Source organism: Lepidochelys kempii, chromosome 7, assembly GCF_965140285.1.
Source record: "Lepidochelys kempii isolate rLepKem1 chromosome 7, rLepKem1.hap1, whole genome shotgun sequence".
NCBI lineage: Eukaryota > Metazoa > Chordata > Testudines > Cheloniidae > Lepidochelys > Lepidochelys kempii.
In genome coordinates, this window is record NC_136386.1 from 22447834 (window position 1) to 22468199 (window position 20366).

The 20366-nt window shown below is 50.5% G+C and overlaps 1 protein-coding gene across 3 annotated transcripts in view; it reads right to left on the reverse strand.

Annotated features, from left to right (window-relative positions):
* Positions 1-20366, reverse strand: part of PLXNA1 (plexin A1) — a 267177-nt gene that overhangs the window by 106770 nt on the left and 140041 nt on the right. For all 3 annotated transcript variants that reach the window (XM_073351345.1, XM_073351346.1, XM_073351347.2), the window contains 2 exons: positions 19385-19484; positions 887-1001 (listed from right to left, as the gene is read on the reverse strand). In XM_073351345.1, coding sequence (XP_073207446.1) covers positions 887-1001; positions 19385-19484 — 215 coding nt within the window. The remainder of the gene's footprint in view (positions 1-886; positions 1002-19384; positions 19485-20366) is intronic.

Sequence of the window (20366 nt, forward strand, 5' to 3'; positions counted from 1 at the left end):
TGCTGGGTGCTCAACTTCAAACACGTTTGCAGAGGGCAGATGCTCTCATTCTGAAAATCGGGCCCCTGTAACGGTGTTTCAAGCTGGCCACCCCAAAACCACCAGTTACTTCAAAAGGCAGATCCTTTGCTTGAGCCATCCGGAGCTAGCCTGAACAAAGCATATGCTGTCAGGACCAGCCCGGCACTGGCTCCTGAAGGAATGGACTGAGACGGTCTCACGAGCCAATTTCCTACTCCACCGGCCAGGGCTGTTCATGGGTGTAGTGAGACATACTCAGGGTGACGCTCATTTGCGCCTGCACACCCTGGGGTTGCAAATGTTAGAGGCCAGTTGAAAGTCTGGCCTAATTTCTACAAGTCTCTAACTCCACTAAGTAACTGCAATTAAATGACTGGGGAGCCCCCTATGACTGCAGCACAGAAGGTGTTAACAGTCTCAGTGGCAGTGGGTTTGAAGCTGCCTTGATAAGATAAGGCGGGGGAGGAGGAGAGGAACCACCTGGTTTGTAATGGACATACTGCCCCCCAGGCCTCACTCTTAATGTCTCACACAGTGACTGAGCATCAGGACATGCTGATGATGCCAGTGACGGCTAACCAGGCAGGGAAACAGCCCAAGAAAATCCCCACAACTGCATCCATCACTGCCCAGCCAACAGAAATCAAGAGCAAGCCCTGGCTGGGGGGCTGCAGGCCTGAGGCCGTCACAGATTTAGGAAGGTTTCAGGGGACAGAGAAGGGACAGTTTTAGAAAGTACCTTTCCCCTACTGCAGCTCTATAGATCTCTCCCTTGCAAGCCAGCAAACAGTCCTTGTCATAATCCACAGCAGAGCAGATGGGAGGTGGCTGGAGACTCGGGGGCAGCAGTTTTATGGCTCCTTACCTCAGACATGTTGACACGCCCCTCCTGGAAGGAGCAGTCAGCAGCGTTGTGGGTGCAGATGTGCCGATATTTACACCAGTGGCATGGGAAGGAGCCATTCACACAGGACAGGCAGCTGTAGAGAGAGAGCCGGTGAGATAGCATCAAAACGCTGTGAGGCAGTCACCATCTCTTATGGTCCCAAAGTGCCGTACAGTCGCAACAGGGACCATTCCTCCACCCACAGAAATGCAGCCACTTCTAGGGCGGAAGCCAATGGCTGTATTAATAGTCCATAGCAACGTTAGGCCATACAATAATTTAGGACAAGAGGTGAAAGCACAAACTCACGCTCCAACTGAACCTGCAGAGGGGATTTAGGGAGGCAGAATGGAATTACCCAGAGTCAAATTTGGCCAGCATATAGGGGTTAACATCCTGACTCTTGCTTAAAGTGCCATGGGATTTTTAATCACCATGCAAGGTCAGGGTCTTTATTTCACATCTTATCCACAAGGTTGTATCTGGTACAGCACAGAGCCACCTAGCACCACCGTGGGGGCAGCACACAGGCAGAAGGGAGAGCGTCCTTTACCATGTCACCCACCCACTGCCTGCAGCGCAGCACCCCTGGCACCACCCTCGGGCACTGGGACAGAGTGCAGTCAGAGGGGTGACAGGCCCCACCAGAGTCACCCCTCCACTCCCGACATCAAAGCACCACCCTGGGACCCTGAGGTCAGTCTGGCTTCTAACAGGGGAGCCCCCCCACCATGCCAAATCATCCACTCCCGAGCCTGTATACAAAGTTTACAGCATCTCTTGCTCCTCCTCTGCCCCCTGTCATAACACATGCTGTGATGACACATGCCACGTGGTCAAAGGCAGGGGACCTGCGGTTGCAGGCTGTGACCCCTCTCTCTAACTTGGCAGCGCTGGGTCCTTCCTTTCCCGCCTGCTCATGAGGGGGCTGAATTGCACACTTTGTGAGCTTTATTTCTGGTTTTATGAAAGGCAATTTTAGCAAATGGAGTCAGAACAAGGCCCCTCCATTGCAGGGAGAAAAAGCCTACTGCATTAATGCACATTCATTCAGAGGAAAATTATAATTGGCCAAAGGTTGGGTCAGATTAACATTTCATGACTGTAGTGCCTTTCACTTGCTTACAATGCAATGTGTGTGACCCCCTCTGTTGGCCCCCTCCCACATCCTCAGTCACTCGCTGGGCTATGCCTGTGTTTCCTACCCCCTTCTCTGGTTGTGTGTGTGTCTCAATCCCTCCCACGGTTTTCTGTCTCCTTCTGGCTGATTGTGTGTGTGTGTGTTTGTGTGTGTGTGTGTGTGTGTGTGTTTGTTTCCCCCTTCTCTCTAGCTGTGTGGGTCTCTCTCAGCCCCCCTTCCTCTCTCTCCTCTGCCTCTCCCCAGGGCCCATGCTCACAATTGTTTGATCCCACGAGCCATGCTCCTCTACTTTGAAGTCCCTGTGTCAGAGACGCCTGCTTTGGTAGGATACAGACATGGCAGGCAGGAAGCTTTTATTGAGCACAAAGAGCACAACTGCAGCCCTTCCAAAGCACCGTAATTAGAGCTGGACGAGAAAAGGAGACCTGGAGTTGCCTCAGCATGTCAGCCGATTCCCGGAGAAACTGAGCAGCGAGCCAAGCCTGCAGCACTGGAAAGGCACAGGGCCCCTCTCACCCACCCACCATAGCATTGGGGCTGGTGCAATAGTCTGCACTGTGTCCTTGGCCCCACGGCTGGGCATAGGGATTCAGTGTGAAATACCAGCCTGATCCACACAGAGAGGATGGTGGGAAGGGGCAATGAGCTCATGCTGAAGCCCCCTGCGGGGGACAACAAGTGCTGCTGGATTTGTGTTAGCTGTCGATCCTGCTCCAGGTTCTCGTGGTCTGGACGGGCTGCCTGCTGACACTTCCTGGGCTCTATTATAAACCACCCCCGGATTGTTCACCTGGGAAGAATCCTACTAACCTGATGGTATTTTGGCCTTGCTACATATTCACGTGGCCTAGGGCTGATCACACCCAGCTAGCATGTTTGCCAAGGTGTTAAACCCTGTCTATACTTGGTGTTAATACGCTTTTAAACAGCACTTTGTTTAAAATGTGCCAGCTAATATGTTCTTCAGAAACACCATTTCTCCTGTCTAGACAAGGCCACCATCCTGTTGTAAGACACATTTCAGAAGTGCTTTAACAGCCTGGTTCAGGTCCAGGATCAGCCGACACAGAGTATTTCTAGTAAAGATGGCGATCTCACATCACAAGAGGGCTCAACACAGGCAGAATCCCAGCTCTAAGCCATCACCCAGGTATTAATGTGGTTGTTAAATAGCTGTTTAGCGCAGAGTAAGTAAATGAACAGGGAGTCTCTAAGTGACACCAACCAACAGTCTCTGACACGATCTCTGCTTCAAGGGTCAAATCACCAAAGAGCTCCGTGCTTTACTGGCATGGGGCGTGTCTCCACTGGGAAGGGTACAATTCAGGTCTGCACCATTTGAGTCCTGACACCACAACGGGCTCCATCAGGACATGGCGCTGTCACAACCCCACAAGGCCCTAAATTAATCCAGGACTCTCACTCTCAAGCCAGGCTCACAAGAAGCAAGAGCGTCCCATGGAACCAAACCCAGCCTGCTGACTGGGAGATGGGCAGCAGCGCGGGGGTGGGGGACCGAGAGGGAGGAAAGAACAGCAGCACAGCATAGATTACCCCAACCAAGGGCTTGTCCTGCTGCCATTGTCCCCACTAGAGCAGAGCTGAGCCCCCAGCAATTACATGGAAACACAAAGACACCCTCAGGTACACAGGGCCCTTGGCAGGAGTGAGACCGGTGCACTGCCTGGAGTGGAAAGGCTATCCTTGAACCCCAGCTCTGAACAAGTCAGGCTTCCATGACAGCGCCCCCCTGTGGGGCTTTCGCAGGGAGAGCGGTGAAGGAGTTGAACGGGAGGGGGAGAGCCTAGATCTGCAATGTAAGGAAACAGAACGCCTCCCAAACAGGAGGCTCCAACCAACTCAGGAATCACGCTGAATTCCTTCTCCCCCACCCCCACCGAGCTGTCACTTCAGAGGAGCTGGGATAACACAAGGATGGTGAGTGTGACATAGATACCAGGTCAGACAGATCTAGGTGCAGGCAGCTTCTGTTCAAATCCACACACCTGGGGCTTTGCAGGGACAGAGCTCCTTGCTCTCGAGTTTCACACCCCATTACATATACAGCAGTAGCTTTTTAAATCCATGTGCACACGCTAAGGAAATATTTAATTAAGCTGCTTGCAAAGGGGCTGAAGTCATTTCCATGTTTCGCTCACGTTTTCACTTCCAAATGAACAGCCCTTGTTGCTTTACCCACAAATATGTTAATTGAGATGCTCCTTATGCAAATATATGCAATTTTATTTCAGCTGCAGATATTCAACTTAAAAGCACAGCTGTAGCCTCCTATCTCCAGTAGCTTTGATGGGGTGGTGTGGAAAAAAAACAAACAACAAAGCAAAAGGATTGCGCCTAACGTCCCTCAAGCAAGGACTGGGAGGCAGACAAATCTGCTGTCGGGGTGGTGGGGATTGGCAATTAATCCAAGCAATAAAGCAGGATCCATGGAGAGGTTGGTCAAAGGGGGTTCATGGGTACAAGCGCCTGACGGGGTCATCACTGAGGGCAGAGTAGACTGTTTGGGTGGCCCAGTGGTATAACTAGAAATAAGAGGATGAAATGGAGCTCCGGCAAATACAAGCTGAATATGAAGAAACACCTCCTAGCCATGAGATTTTTCAGGCTGTTTCATAGTCTCTCAAGCCTCCATAACTCTGGACATTTAAAATGAGGCTGCAAAAACACTGGGGAATATGGGGTACGCCCTGCTCAAGGAGCTGATTGGACCAAAGAGGACTCCTCCACCTAGGGATCTGTGTCCCACATACAGACTTATACCTAGCCTTTTCCCATGTTAACTTCAAGGCTAAGCAGTCTTTTCTTTCTCTCTCTAAGGTCATAGCCTAATGCCTCCAGACCTCTTCTAAAGTTGCCATCAGTCCTGAATTGGGAGGGACAGCCCCACACTGGGGGCTTGATCCTCCAAGGCACTGAGGCCATGAGCTCCTCTCCGAGACAGAGCACTCCAGCCGTGTGGGGGGGGGGGGGGAGGTCAGGGGTGAGTAATGAGTGTACCTAATCATCTTCCACTCCCTTCTCCCAGCCTCCCCTGGGCTGAGTCTCTGGGTTCCCTCTAATTTTTCCCACCTATGTGCGGAATGAATTTTGTTATGTGCACCAATATGGGGGTGATGTGTGACACCTCACCTTCATATCAGTGCACATAACAAAATTTATGTGGTGGGGGTGGGGCCAAGGGCTTCAGAGTGTGGGAGGGGGCTCAGGGCTGGGGCAGAGGGTTGGGGTGCAGGGATATCAGGGATCCGGCTAGGGTGGGGCCAGGGATGAGGGTCTCAGGGCTGGGGGAGAGTTGGGGTGCAGGGGTATGAGGGCTCTGGCTGGGGGTGCAGGCTCTGGGGTGGAACCGGGTATAAGGGGATCAGGACTAGCGCTAGGGCAGAGGGTTGGGTGGGAGGGAGGGCTCTAGCTGAGGTTGCAGGCTCTAGGGTGGGGCCGGGGGTGAAGGGTTTGGGGTGCAGGAGGGTTCTCCGGAGCACAGTGGGGAGAGAGGACTCCCCCCAGCTCTCCCCCCCCACAGCAGCACCTGGGGGGGGGGGGAAGGCACCTCTCTCTGCCAAGGCAACTCTGGGGCTGCAGGATAGGCACCCCTCCCCCCACCCCCACAGGTCCGGGGCGGGGCTGAGTTCAGGGTGGGGCACCCCGGCTGCAACAGGTCTGGGCCACAGCGGGGTTCGGGCTGGGCCCCCCCAGCTGGGTTTGAGCTGGGAGGGCTGGGCCGCCAGTAGGGGCAGGGTAGGGGCGCCCCAGCCTCGGAAGGTCCAGGCAGCGGCATGGCTGGGGCTGGGGGGCCGCCCCGGCCGTGGCAGGTTGGGAGCCAGGCTAGGTTGGGGCTGGGAGAAGGGTGCTCCTTCCCCAGCCGTGGCAGGTCCCCGGGCGGGTTCCCTGAGCACCTGCGCAGCCCCAAACAGGGTGCCACGCAGTTTACAGGGAACTCAGGTCTCCAGCATCCCCAGTTATACTGTAGGCTGGAGTGAACTCATGTACCTGACCATTTACCCACACTGGGTTCTCACTGGCCTGTTGGCTTCCTCTTCATCTGCCAGGGAATAGACTTATTTCTGGTGACTCTAATAAACTATTCTTCAGCAGCCTCCAGGGATTAACATTTCCTAATTTATACCTTTAGGCTCCTTCTAACCTGAGAGAGCCATTTTTAAAGTGCCGGTTCCTGGAGTTCTGCAGGACATTGTTACCTCTTGCTAGGATTCCCCTCCACCACGAAGATATCAAACTTAATTATATTACGGTCACTATTACTTAACCCCTAGTGTACAGTGGCATTAACAGAGACTGGCTGGCCAAACTCTAGATAAAACATATGGCAGCTAGAACACAAGCACTAGGGAACCTAAACTCAAGCAGTTAAAACACAGTTCTGGCATGTGTTAGCCTTGCCTACCCTAGTCAATTCCAATTCCAATTCCCCTCTATTCAGCAATATTTCCTTGGCAAGTCCAGGAGTCAGACTGGGACAATAAATTAGTAATTCTACTCTCCTAAACTCCACTTGCAGCCTAAGCTTCTCCCATTCATGATACCGTAATGAGACCCAGATGGTACAAACCATGTTATCATCTACATTGTCATACCAGGCGTATCTCTGTGATCATAGACATTTAGGGTTGGAAGGGACCTCCGGAGGTCATCTAGTCCACCCCTGTACTCTGAGGCAGGATTATGTATCACAAGACCATTTCTGACTGATGATTGTCTAACCTATTCTTAAAAACCTCCAATGATGAGGATTCCACAACCTCCCTAGAAAGCCTGTTCCAGTGTTTAACCATCTTTATAGATAGAAAGATTTTTTTAATATCTAACCTTAATCTTCCTTTCTGCAAATTAAGCTGATATCTGATTGTCCCTCTCTCTCCTTGCACGCTGTGATCAGCAGTGAAACAGTTAGCTGCCTTGAAATGTAAATGATCACGATTAGGTTTTAGAACTAATAATCCCATATTCATTTCAAAGGGTAAGCTGAAACCTCTCCCAGAGCTCACTTTTCAGGCAGTCTGCAGACTCAGACACCACTGCACTAGTTCGCACTTGTTGTTATGAAGAACCACCTTCAGAACAGGAAGCAAGTGCTAGAGAGAAGATAATGAAAGCTGAGATTCTAGAGAGGAGACACTTCTAGCAGTAAAACGTACTGGTTCAATGAATCACGGCAAACTGGCCCAGTTGGATTCCTGGTGTTGACAAAGCACATGGAAGAGCCCGCGCTCTCTGCTGTACGTTTGAGAGAAGCGCATTCTGCCCAGCATCAGGCTGTACTACATGTTCGGGGTTTTCTCCTGAAGTGTCCATTTGTCATGACTGTCTGTTCCCGATGCAGTGGCAGGTTGCTCGGCAGCATGCTGCCATCTGTGCAGTCTCTCTCCTGCTTCCCACCCTCAGGCATTTTTAATTCCTCGTCACTTATCAACTAAAAAGCTTTCATCACTCCTGATAACTGGAGGAAATCTCCCTCACACCCTCCCTTAAACTTTAAGCATTGGGGCAGACAGCAACTCCCCCTATTGCACCTGTTCTGCAACCAACCAAACCAGGCTGGAAACTATTTATGTTGGAGCCACAGTACAGACCCGAACGCAGGCACAGAGCCCCAACCAGCTCAACCGCCATGTTACCCATGACTAATTCACCAGCAATTTCTCCTGCCTCCTCCAAGTGGTGGACATGACTGGAGACAAACTCAGCAAACACCTCAAGTTAGGCAAAAAAAAACCCTACCCCGAAGGACTGGGTTCATTGGGGGCAATCACCAGGAAGCAGACTAGCAGAGTTTCCAGTCACACTCCCTCCCTCCTTGCCTCCTAAGAGTCTCTGAGCATTATGATGATGATTTATTATTTGTATTACTGTAGCTCCTAGGAGCCTGAGCCATAGACCAGGGCCCCACTGTGCCAGGTGCTGTACAAACAGAACAAAAAGATCCCTGTCCCAAGGAGCTCATAGTCATGAAACAATCCATGTCCACGGTCTTCCCTGGAACCTCTAAGGGGGTCACAATGGGCTGGGGTGTGTCATGGCTGTAGGTCCCGCACCTAGAGAAAGAGCAGTGAGGTCTGCAGACAATGAGGATCACCCTAATAAACACAAAGCCTTGCAGAAAGAGAGGTGGAGTGAGCAGCATTGAGTGGTGGACACTGAGCCTTGGGTCTGAGGCCAGAATCTCCACTCATGGCCTGCTACCCCCGCTAGGTGACGGCACAGCTGGGCTGCTTTCCTTCCAATTTTGGGGTCATTGTGTAAATTCAACCCTGAGCAAATTCACAAAAGAAACACCTGATACAGGAGCACCAGGCGGCAGTGCAGGCAGGTGTTTGAGGTTAGTGAGTAAAGGAAGTTTCTGGAAACCACAGGAGAATCACCAGGCCATGTGGAGAAGGCTATATATAGTGAGTAGAAAGCATCACTCCTGAAATCCCAGCTAGGACACAATCAGCTTCACAGAGCCCAGTCCGAGAACCTGTGGATCGAAACATCAGGAGACAGTTTCCTGGTGGGACATTCAGCCAGTTTAGAAGTGGGCAGCTCAAGTCCCCATGGCCGTCTTCCTTCTGTCCCAGGGCCTGGTCCAAGCCTAGCGAAGCAACAGGAGTCTTTCCATCGAGTCCAATGGGTGGCATCCTTCCTCATTCACCTTCACTTGCTCTTATCCCCAGGCATGGAGTGCATCTTGCCATTATACTGGCAGGTGCATGGCCTGGAGCACAAATCCATTTGCTTCTCTGATCTCCAGCTTATGGCACCGAGAGCTCTTAAGCGCTCTGTGCAGAGAGGGGAAGGCAGAAAATAAAACAAGAATCCATAGCGGGGGAGGTAAGCCTGATCGGGGAAACAAGTAGAGAGTGGGAGGGAGGAAAGGAAGATGCAGGGTGAAGGTGGCCAAAGGTGCTCCCCGAAAGTGAGAGAAAGGAAGAGGCAGGTGTTTGACATGAGCAGTCTGGGCTCTTTCATGCGAGGTGCTAGGAGGAAGCCCTGCTGGTGTGGAGCATTGCCTGGAGCAGTGATTTCTACAGAAGCCAGCCCTGGAGGAAGGACACAGAGCAAACCATGGGAGGCGAGGGGAGGAGGGGGCAAGTTCTGTTACAAGCACATAGAGAACAAGAGAGATTCACTGGAAAGGAAAATTATATACATGATCTGTGCTGATGGAAACAGCATCTGCATACGCATAGCAGCTCCCTCTGACTTCCTCAGCTCCCCCGAGCTACTTTTAAGACCATATCTCGGGATGAAAGATACATCCTTAGAAATATTAGATTCCATTATAGCCTACATTTGGAGCGGCAGCAGAGAGGGAGGGGGGGTTGCGTTGCAAGCTCCTTGAGCTTTGCTTCCAGAACACACTGATGGGGGGTGCTGTGAGGGGGCCTGTGATAGGGGTGTAACCCCTTGGGGTTTAGCGAGCATGGCTCCTTTAAATCTTTTTCCTAAGCAGGGAGGAGGAGCAGTGAGAGAAAGGAGGGAAACTTCAGGTGGGGCTCTGGAGGAGGGAGAGGGAGAGAAAGGCTGCAGCCCGCAGGCCCTCAAAAAGTGAAGCAGCAGAGAACCTGCCTGAAGCCTGGGAAGGACAGGGTGGCCGAACGGGGACACCCCAGGACAGGAGCCAGGAGGAGCACTGTGCCAGGGAGGAATCGCCCGAGAAGGACAGGCTGGAGCTGGACCCAGCATCACTGCTGCCCAGAGCTGCATGGGGTTTTGAGTACTGGGGCTTGTGACTCTACATTGGGAATAAGGAGGGAGGCTGTAGCTAGTTAAGTGGAGAGGTAGTCGCTCTGTGTGGCTTTGCAGAGAGCGGCAGAAGAGGGCACTGGAGGGGTTTGTTGGGAAAAGTTCAGTGGAGCCGAAGACGACCAGGAGCACCCAAGACTCAGCACTGAACTGGAACTTTGCTCAGGTCTCCTGAACTGTGTGTGCAGACATATTGCTCAGAGTCTGCCCTCTCAGACTGTGCTGCCACTGGGCCTGTGGGGCCTTGGTTTGGATGCAACCCTGTTCTGCTGCTCCCCCTACATTTCCCCTTGTTGTTTTTCTCCTCTCATCCCTCTGTAAATAAATATCTCCCTTTGTTATAGCCATTGTACTTTTCCTGTGGGTGTGTGTGTTCACTCTGGGGGGTTTGGAACAGGTGCCCCTGGGGTGGAAGGGATTTTTTCCTGCTGCATTCCTGTGTGCGCCGTCGCTTGGCCAGAGCTGCCTGCAGAGCAGACTCCATCTTGCCCACGAGGGCGCTAAAGTTAGAGGGAGAAGTCATCAGTGGGTTGATGACATTCCCTCCACAGAACCCCACGACCTTGGGCAGTCTCCTGCTAGTCTGTGGCAGACTTCTGTCCACGTCACCAACTGCCAGCCCTCTTCGTACCCACCAGGGTACAAGAGAGACCTAGGACAGGAAGAGCAAGGAGTGCTGCAGGCTGGCTCTCACCTCCTTTACACCCATGCCACTCTCTTTGCTCAACCCAACCCACCTCTTTGGATGCCTCTTTGAACTCACCTCTACACCTTCGTTCGTGCTGCCCCATGTCTCCCTCCTGACCCTGCTCACTACACCTCCTCCCTCCCATTCTCACAGTCCCCTCTGAAAAGTCGCAGCTTCAAGGAGGCCTTTCAACCAAAGCCTTAGATTTAAAAAAAGAAACCTCAAGGTTCAGAGTAACAGCCGTGTTACTCTGTATTCGCAAAAAGAAAAGGAGTACTTGTGGCACCTTAGAGACTAACCAATTTATTTGAGCATAAGCTTTCGTGAGCTACAGCTCACTTCAAGATGTGCACATTATTCTCCCAGGGAACTTATCGACCTTGCCCTTGTCCTCCCTACACCGCTATGTCCCCCCAGCTCCTCATCTTGTTGTTGGTTTAACTCAGGCCCTGATTCTGCATCCCTTACTCCAAACAAGTAGCATAACAGTCCTGTTGGAGGCAGTACGATTGCTCACATAAGTTAATGCTACTCACTAGGAAAAAAGTTGCAGAATCAGGCCCTAAAGTTATACGATCTGCAGGACAGGGACATGATCTGTACTTGTTTTGTAAAGCACCAAGCGCATCTGAATTGCAGGGCATAGGCAGAATCATGTGGGAAGTCTGGGACCAGGATAGCAGGGGGACCAAAGGTCTGGACAGCGGAGCACGAGCAGAGCTAGGACAATTTGTACGACACCTGTCCATGCTACACCTGGCTCTAGCAACTACCAACAGCCCGACACTTTCCTGAGTTTTAAGCTATAGAAGAAAGAAGGAAAAAGGCAACAGCGGGAGGAGGAGCCTGGAAGAATCTGTGCAGTGAGCAGGGGCGGCAGTGATTCACAGGCTAGCAGCGAGCCCAGCCCCTGCCTTCCTTAGACTGCCATGCAGCACCCGGCCCCTGAAGCAATGCATTAAAATCCCATTTGCCTAATGGAGACTTATAACAAAAGCCTGACCTGTGCGACAGGGCTGCTCTATTCAACCGCAGCAGCATTCACATGCCTGAAGTTAGAAGGACGCCCGACTGCAGCTGTAGTAGAGTTACAGTTGCTCAGCCATTTCTGTATTGTTTGGGCCTCTTGTTTGTGATGCCCTCAAAGAAGCTTTATAAAAAAAATGTATTTTCCTGCTTCCACAAGGGACGAACACCAACTCCAACCCCCCTCCCCCTGTCCCACAGGGCTAGCGGAGCAGAAACGAAACCAGCTTCCTTTGCTTCGCTTCCTTCTTTGTGCACCAGCATCACCCCAGACGTTGTCCTCGTTCTGGGGGTAGGGGCTTTATGGGCAGTCTGCTGCCACACAAGCAACATGGGGAGCTCACACGGCCGGTGTGGTGGAGGCTCCAAGAAAGAACAGCTTTGCTAGGAGATATTAAGGGGTTCAGTTATTGACCACTGATGGTGCTTAGGGCCATCATTGTCACCACCTAGGGCAGAGCTCTGGGCCTCCTTGTTTTCTATGCCAACACCTGATGGCATTGTCTCACATACAGGAACTACACAGCAGATGGGCGTGTATGAGCCCAGGCGTGATTTCCCCAATCCAAAGTGCCATCCCACTCCCATCAATAAAGTTCCCCGCAGTGACTTTCCAAAATCCTGCCATCCATCTAGATCAGGTACCCTATCACCATTTGAACTTTTATGGGACCAGCTTCTGTTGGCGAGAGAGACAAGCTTCTGAGCTTACACAGAGCTCAAGAGCTTGTCTCTCTCACCCACAGAAGTTGGCACCATAAAAGATCTGACCTCCCGCACCTTGTCTTTCGAATATCCTGGGACCGACATGGCTACAGCTATGCTCCCTATGCCATCTGACATTCTCTGTTCCCCTGTGCCAATGGAAAGAGTTAGTTTCCATGCTAGTGGGGCTGCTGCTTTGTAATGGATTCATCTCTGCACAGGTGCCTATGTGAGTCTGAACAAACTTAAACTATGCAAAACTTTTGGTTTTTAGTAGATCAAAATGAAGAAACTGAGGAACTAGCCCCCATGTCCCTTAAACTTCCCCCCACCCTGTCCCCAGAGTCCCTCCGGTCCTGGCTCAAGACTTCAGAGAGATGCCACAATGGAAGTTCTGACCAAGAGATTCCAGAGGGGGGAACCACCCCACAAAGAAATACTAGGAACAGATCTGTTTGGGTTGTCCACAAGCGAGGTCTCTTTCACTTTCCTCTGAAGCAGCTGGGACTGGATGTCCCTGGGAAACAGAGTTAGGACACTGGACTGGATGATGTCCCTAACCTCTGTTTGCCAGAAGCTGGGAATGGGCGACAGGGGATGGATTGCCTGATGATTACCTGTTCTGTTCATTCCCTGTGGGGCACCTGGCACTGGCCACTATCGGAAGACAGGATACTGAGCTAGATGGACCTTTGGTCTGACCCAGTATGACCGTTCTTACGCTCTTAAGGATGGCCCCTACTCTGATCCAGTCCGGCAGTTCCTGTGATCCTACAAGCCAGCCCTCCCACCAGTACTCTCCCACTCTCATATCTATTATTTCCCCCCTCCTAGACGTCTAAGTTCAGATGAGTTCTCCCTTCAGAAGTGTGTTCCTATATTGATCTCTCTTTCTCTCCCTCTCTGGAATTCTCAACTCACTTTCAAGGCAGATTTCTCACTCATCTACGTAGCCAGAGAACACCGTCTCTATTCAAGTTGATAAGGGTAAGGGACCTAGCATAATGTCTTTATCTCTAAAGAGGATTCAATTTCCTGAAGAAGGGGGGGGGGGGGAGAGGGAGTTAACGCTTACAAGGAGTGCCCTGTCATCTGCATACGTTTGGACACAGAATGACTAACTGGATTAGCAAAGCAGCTGGAGTAGCCTTTAAAGGGTGTGCACCTGATCGGGACAGAAAACCCTCAAGTGGCAGGGCAAGCAGGGAAGGAACCTACACTAGGTTCTCCCTGGGGAAATTCCTACCCAATCATCCCATCACGGTGCGGGGAGAGTTTGCACCCCTGACCTAAAGACCAGCCTGCATGGCCAGCCAAAAACCCAATGGATTCACATGAATTCCAGGGTCAGTGGGAGGCCCCTACCATTGGTGCGGGGGTGGGGGGGTGTCTCTGCATCAGCTCTGGGTCTCTACTGCTCCACGAAGCATGGCTCAAATATAAGTATGCTGACAGGGCTCCCACAGTTGATGGCTGCCCCAAAGACACCCCCCCCACACACACACACACACTTTAAGGACAATCCCCACTGCAGAGGAAAGACCCCAGAAGGAGACTACAGCCTGGAGCTATACATTTTGTCACTCTGTGCTCTACAAAGCTGATATATGTCCCCCCACAGCCCAGCTCTTCTCCATAAACGGATCGCACCACCCATTGAGTCCCCTCCTCGTGAGCCAGGGTAAGGGAGGAGAAATCGTTGTCATAGAAGTTGCTAAATCCCTTTTCCATGCCGAAATGTGCATGGTACGAGGGAGTACAACAGAGCCCAGTGTTACTCTGTACGTTTCTCAGCCAGAGTTTTAGTGAAAACACACAGAGCCCTGGGCTCAGGACAGCTTGCTCTAGGCCTCAGACGTCACACTGAGAGCACTAAGTAGCTACCTCTTAACCAAAGGCCTCCCCCAGGGCATTTCAGGAAAAAGTTCAGCCTTGTCTAGTCACTATAGGTAGAACGGCAGACGTGCCCAGCACATTGAAAAAGTACACAGGCAAACCCTTGGTGCTAATCTAGGCTTAACAAACAGGAGTCTGGGTCGTCTTGCCACAGCTTTTTTGGAAAGGAAAGAGACTAGATTCTTCTCCGCGCGTCTGCTAGATGTCACACAGGGCTGGCCTTGAAAAATCAGCTGTGGGACAACCCTGTCAGCAGTCAACAGCACTTCAGTGAGAACTGGATAATCTGTATTGAGAGGTGCTATAGGCCTCCAACTCCTAGTGTCACGGTGATTCCTCTCTCTGCAAAGCAGAGCGAAGAGAGAATCATTGCGAGGCTCTGTCACAGCTCTCTCCCTTCTCAAAGCAGGTTTCGAAAATATTGATGAGGACAAAACAGATTAACTCATGGGGGCATTTATAAAAGAGAGTTCTAACCCCCTCCTCCTCCCATCTTGGATTTACCAGGAGGACTCCAAGACTCTCCCAGTTCCTGTTTGTTAATTGGAGCATGGAAATCCATAGCTTCCCAAAAGGGGCCATTACTGAGAATCCCCTACCTGTCTCCTTATCAGTGTCCTTCACTTGCAAGAGGTTACTACGGAAATCAGGAACAAGGCGCATTATCTTTGTCACTAATGCAAACTGACTTGTTTTCAAGCAAACCGAGCTAGTTTCTATTTTAATTCAAGCCTGGCGATGCTCAGGACAAGGTCTGCTTTCCTGGTGACGCTGTAATGCAGCAGTTACACTGGAAACAAGGGCTCTGATTCCCACCTGCACCTTGCAAGAGACCCAGCTCCGGATAGCAGTGGGCAAGTGGCAAAACTCTAAGCCCAGACGTGCGCACACATTAAAGCTGCACTACCGGCTGTTCTACCTTATGGCAACTTCCCACAGCTATATATATAGGCTGCTCTGCAGCCCAGAATAGCTGGGACGCTCGCACAAGCCCTCCAGCCCCAACACGCCTCTTCCCACCCGGACCCGCTCCATAGCATACTCCTGTGCCACAGATTGTCTGGGGACAGTGACACCGAGCCATTATGCCTGCCTACATCACCAAGGGAGTGCCTGCACCAGAGGAAATTACAAGAGATAGAGGACTGAATGCCATCCAGATGCGAGATCAAGATCTCACCTCCTCCTTGAAGAGAGTTGTGACAAGATTTTCCAAGTGATTTTGGTACCCGACTTGAGACACCTTAAAGGGCCTGATTTTCATCCCCCCTCTGGAAACCAGGCCCTTTTATGGCATCTAAAGTTGGGCACTGTAAAACGCTAACCGTTTATGAAAATTGTAGCAGACATCAAGAGATTTAGGTTGCAAATGTTGGAAAGGAACGTAAGAGAGGGAGAGGAGAGGCAATTTACAAAAACCTAACACCAGTTGAAGTGTATTCATGGATTTTTTAAAAAAGCTTTCAATATAAACAGCCTTTTGTGGTTGTTGATTTCAACATTCCCCTGGGCTATCGGAAAACCCAGCATGGCTGCGCTCTGCTGGAGAAACAGAAAACACAACCCACCAGAAATAGAAAGTGCAAGTAACCAGCCTGAGGTTTCCCTTCCCCCAAGCTGAGGAGGTCCAAAAAGTAAAACAAGCAGCAGCAAAGCGGAAAAGTAAAGGAGATTGCTTAAAATTCTTTCTGCTGTCGTCACCTGAGGCGATTAGCAGTAATGCAGGGAAAAACTTTCTAAGCCCCCCAAAGCAGAGCTCCCTATAACCAGGAAAAGGAGAAATGCCAATGAAATTCATTGATGCTAATCTATCGGGGGAAGGAGCCCATGTCTAGGATGCTGGTTGGAAGTACAAAGCCCTAAGATGATAAATCAGAAAGAAATAGGATAGAGTCCCCTTAGGTTGCTCTCTCAAAGATACATTCACAGGAGAGACTTTTTAAACAAGGTATTTTAAACTCATCTTTGACTACTGATGATTCATTTTCATTGTGGTCCCTTAAAAATAAAAAGGAGGGGAGGTAACATACTGTTCCCCTACCCGAGTCTCCCCTGCAGCCAGACCAAGATTCCCAGGGTCCTTTGAAAATGCACAGAGAGCCCAGTTCATGTGTGGCAACAGGAATCAAAGGCTCTCCACACATGGCAGGACCAGACCCACGATCTGCAAATGGATTTTAGCTGCAAATTCTGTGGGTGCCTTTCCAGAGCTCTGCTGAGAACACACTGGGCCAGGATTTCCACTGGTGTAAATTGGTGGATCTTCATTTGACTTCCCTTTAACTACTCCAATTTCAGCTGTCCCACAATTCTTCTGTCTTTCTATAACGATTTGAAAATCTCTCAAACCTTTCATCCTCAAGCAGAGGAATGATTCAACGCTCAGGCCCTTATCTCCTGACCTAAGTGAAGCTGCCCAAATGTAAAAGTAAAACATAATACATGGTGATCAGAAAACCAAACGGGAAAAACATTAACCTCGTGGAAAAGCACATTGTTCCTAATACAGAATTTATCAGGCTGACCTATAGATTTTCCTCTGCAAAATATGAAACCTGGATCCAAAAGGCTATTAACTTCTGAAGAGATCCATTAAAGCCACCTGTCTGCAAATGGTATTTAAATGTATTGCATCACCCTGGATACTGTCATGTTCTTTGGCTATGACTTGACTGCAGGGCACACAATTAAAATTGCCTCCAAACTCTAAAATCCTTGACGTAAAGAAAATAATAAAAATGTTCAACAGCCTTGAACAAGGACTTTTCTATCAGCTCCAACCCAGAGACCATAAATATTAATGCATCCATAATTAGCCTTTTTAAATAATGCATCCAAAATCAAACCTCAACCTGGTAATAAATCAGGCAGGGATTTTTGTTACGGGTTTTTATTTCTACGTCATGCCCATAAAATAAAATGCCACTTTCCTCAGCATCTTTACCCTCTAGATCAAGACGATGGGCCCCCAATCTGGCCATAGTTGATGCCACTTGTAGTTAAAAGTCTTGTTTCTTTTACTGATTTATTTTTTTAAATCACACCTGCTTTTTAAATTTGCAAAATAATGACATGCAACTTTCCCCAGCACAAGCTGACTAACGTTACTGAAATCTCATGACACGAAAGGAGACAGAGCTCTTTTCTTGGGTCAAGGTGAGAGAGAAAGTCCAGTTCAAAACTCTCTTCCCCCCCTCGCTCTGCAAGGGAGAAAAGATCTGCTCTCTGAAGAAGTGGCAGGTGGTACCAAATTGCCAGACACGGGACCAGCCTCACCTCCCCAACACAAAACACTTGGAGGTAGCATTCCTGTCTGTACGTCACAGCCTCCACTGTTCACCTCACAGTCCTGACTGCTCTGATGCCAGCCTTTAGGCCCCAGAGACCCTTCCCAATTCCGCTTGGATACAGACATCTCAACTGCTTTTCCCCTGATCGAAGTTGAAAACTCGGCTTGTTTGATGAATTGTCTTTGAAGAGGCTTTTTGTAGCAGAGCTCCAGGCTGCCCCTTTGATTTGGAGCTAAACTCTTCTGCAGGAAACTTTCCAATACACATTGTCAGACATTCACTCTGCTGGAATCATTGATCACCGTCTCTTGAATACATGGTTTCTGGCAGAACAGAACCACTCACATTCTTGAGCTCTGAATTTTTCGCCCAAATACACACCAGACTCTTCTCTAACTAAAGTTTGCATACTACACTTATTGCCATATGACTTATGAGGAGAGGCTGAGGGAACTGGGATTGTTTAGTCTGCGGAAGAAAAGAATGAGGGGGGATTTGATAGCTGCTTTCAACTACCTGAAAGGGGGTTCTGAAGAGGATGGATCTAGACTGTTCTCAGTGGTACCAGATGACAGAACGAGGAGTAATGGTCTCAAGTTGCAGTGGTGGAGATTTAGGTTGGATATTAGGAAAAACTTTTTCAGGAAGAGGGTGGTGAAGCACTGAAATGGGTTGCCTAGGGAGGTGGTGGAATCTCCTTCCTTAGAGGTTTTTAAGGTCAGGCTTGACAAAGCCCTGGCTGGGATGATTTAGTTGGGGATTGGTCCTGCTTTGAGCAGGGGGTTGGACTAGATGCCCTCCTGAGGTCCCTTCCAACCCTGATATTCTATGATTCTACCATTCATACTATCTAAGCATGGGGTATACCAGCCATCACTGCATATCCCAATAGTCCACATATTTTATCACAAGCATGGCTCAAACACCCTGTAGATCCACACTGAAAGAAGGTCCCAAAAAAGTCTGGATAGAAAGCTAATCCACAGTTACTTCCACTTAGAAAACTCTTGGGCAAATGCCCCACCATACGTAGGATGTTCCATTCAGCCTTGCAGGAACGTCCCAACCTGCCATCCAACAACCCGAGGAAAACACAGGATTTCATGAGTTCTGCACAGCCAAGTCATTCCTGCCCTGCATGTTAACTGTTCAGAGGAGTAACAAGATGCTCGGCCCCTGAAAGAGGAGTTTGAGTCACAGGAATTGCTAAGGAGTCTGCATTCTGGTAAGTATCCACCTCGTTCCTGTTTCTTCCAAAGCTTTCCAAAAAGAAAATCCTAGTTTTCAAATGAGCTTCTGCTGTGAGCAGCGACTGTAGAAAAGAGGCACTGTGGGGCTCCACGTTTAGCATCTCACAACTGCTTCCAGGTCCCAGCGCTCCGTTTACAAGTAAAGAAACTGGGTGGGTGCGGGGGGCTATCCAACTGCCAGTCCTGCAAACTCATCGTAGGCTCAGAATGTCACACTTTTGGGCTCTTCCCTTCCCGGTTCTGCGGGCCAAGTTATGCCTTCACAGACTCCCTACTGTCTTGAGTGCCACCTGTGCAGCACAACGGCCTTCTGCGAGATTGCACAGGTGTATCTGACTGGGACTTTGCAAACAATTCTGTTGGAGAAGCAGCAGGAATGGACTCCCCCTCCCTCTCAATTAGCTGCACAACAAGGATGGGATGGATTTATAAAGCATGACTGTTTAGAGGTTTCCCCTGGTCTCAGGGGCCCTGGCCCAGTCCTTGCCCCTTCGCTACACCAAACGTAAGGGGAAGACCAGATGGCTTAGATCACCAACAATCCTACCCCAAATCTCAGTGAGCCATAGCACACAGTTAGCACCCTCTGGGCCTGTCTACACACGTTTCTTAGGTGCATAGCTGGCATCTCTCCCTACCTGCCTCTGCCTGTCTCCATCTCTCATGCCCTACTCTGACCCCTCCCCAGAACGCACTCACGCAGCCCAGGTCACTTACGACTGATGGACGCTGCAGTTGTAGAAAATGAAATCCACAGCAGCAAACTTCTTCCCAGTCTCCTTGGATTTCAGGTAGAGCTTCACCACCCGCTTGTCGCCTGCAAGGGAACAAGGTTTATGCACTGTTCAGAGAGGGGCCCCGGGCAGAAAGGACATGGATCAGAGAGAGACCTATGGAACCGAACACATGGCTCAGCAGCGAGCGATGGAGGCCTGTGTGGGGGTTGACTGAGGCACGAAGCGATCCCAATTAACCCCAAATAGCTAACAAAATCACCCAGTTATTGAGATAAAAAGGGAGGGCTCTCCTTTAGGAAGCCTCCTGATTGGCTGGCAGGGTTCAGAGGACAGGCAAGGTTGCTCTGCGCGGAGCTGGCAGGTCGGGGGGGCGGGGGAGAGGGAAGGGGAGGGATCGGAGGGGCACACACCCTGGATTGTGTTTATGGTAGCAGCAAGGTGAGGGGCTGAGGAGGGCACCCAAACCAGATACTGGAAGAGTCTAAACCAGCGCAAGAGTCTAGTGGAGTCTACTGCAAAATCAGCCTGTTTGGAAAATGCTCCAGTGCTAAGGAATGAGGTGCCACAGAGCCCTGTAGGGTACCACAGTGCTAGACTGGCAGTCAGACGCTCGGGCCATCTACAGGCAGCTGTGCCCAAGAAGCAGAAGAGGGTGAGGGCAGAGCACAATGAAGCATCTACCCCCTTTTTAGCTGCAGTCTCCCCTCTCTTACCCACACAGCATATTAACCATCGCCTCCAGGAGCCGAGTTCTTGGCAGACGCCCCTGCGTCCAGCTATACAGGAACAGACTCTCTGTGTAACAGGTCACTACACCATTTGGCCCAGAAGGAGGAGTGGCCGGGCCAAATCTCACTGGCGTTGTGACCCCTTGTCCCAGGTCACCATGCCACTCACTGAAATTTGGCCTGCTCCTAACCTCCCCCAGCAGTGTCACTGGAATGTGCCCCTGACTCACAGCT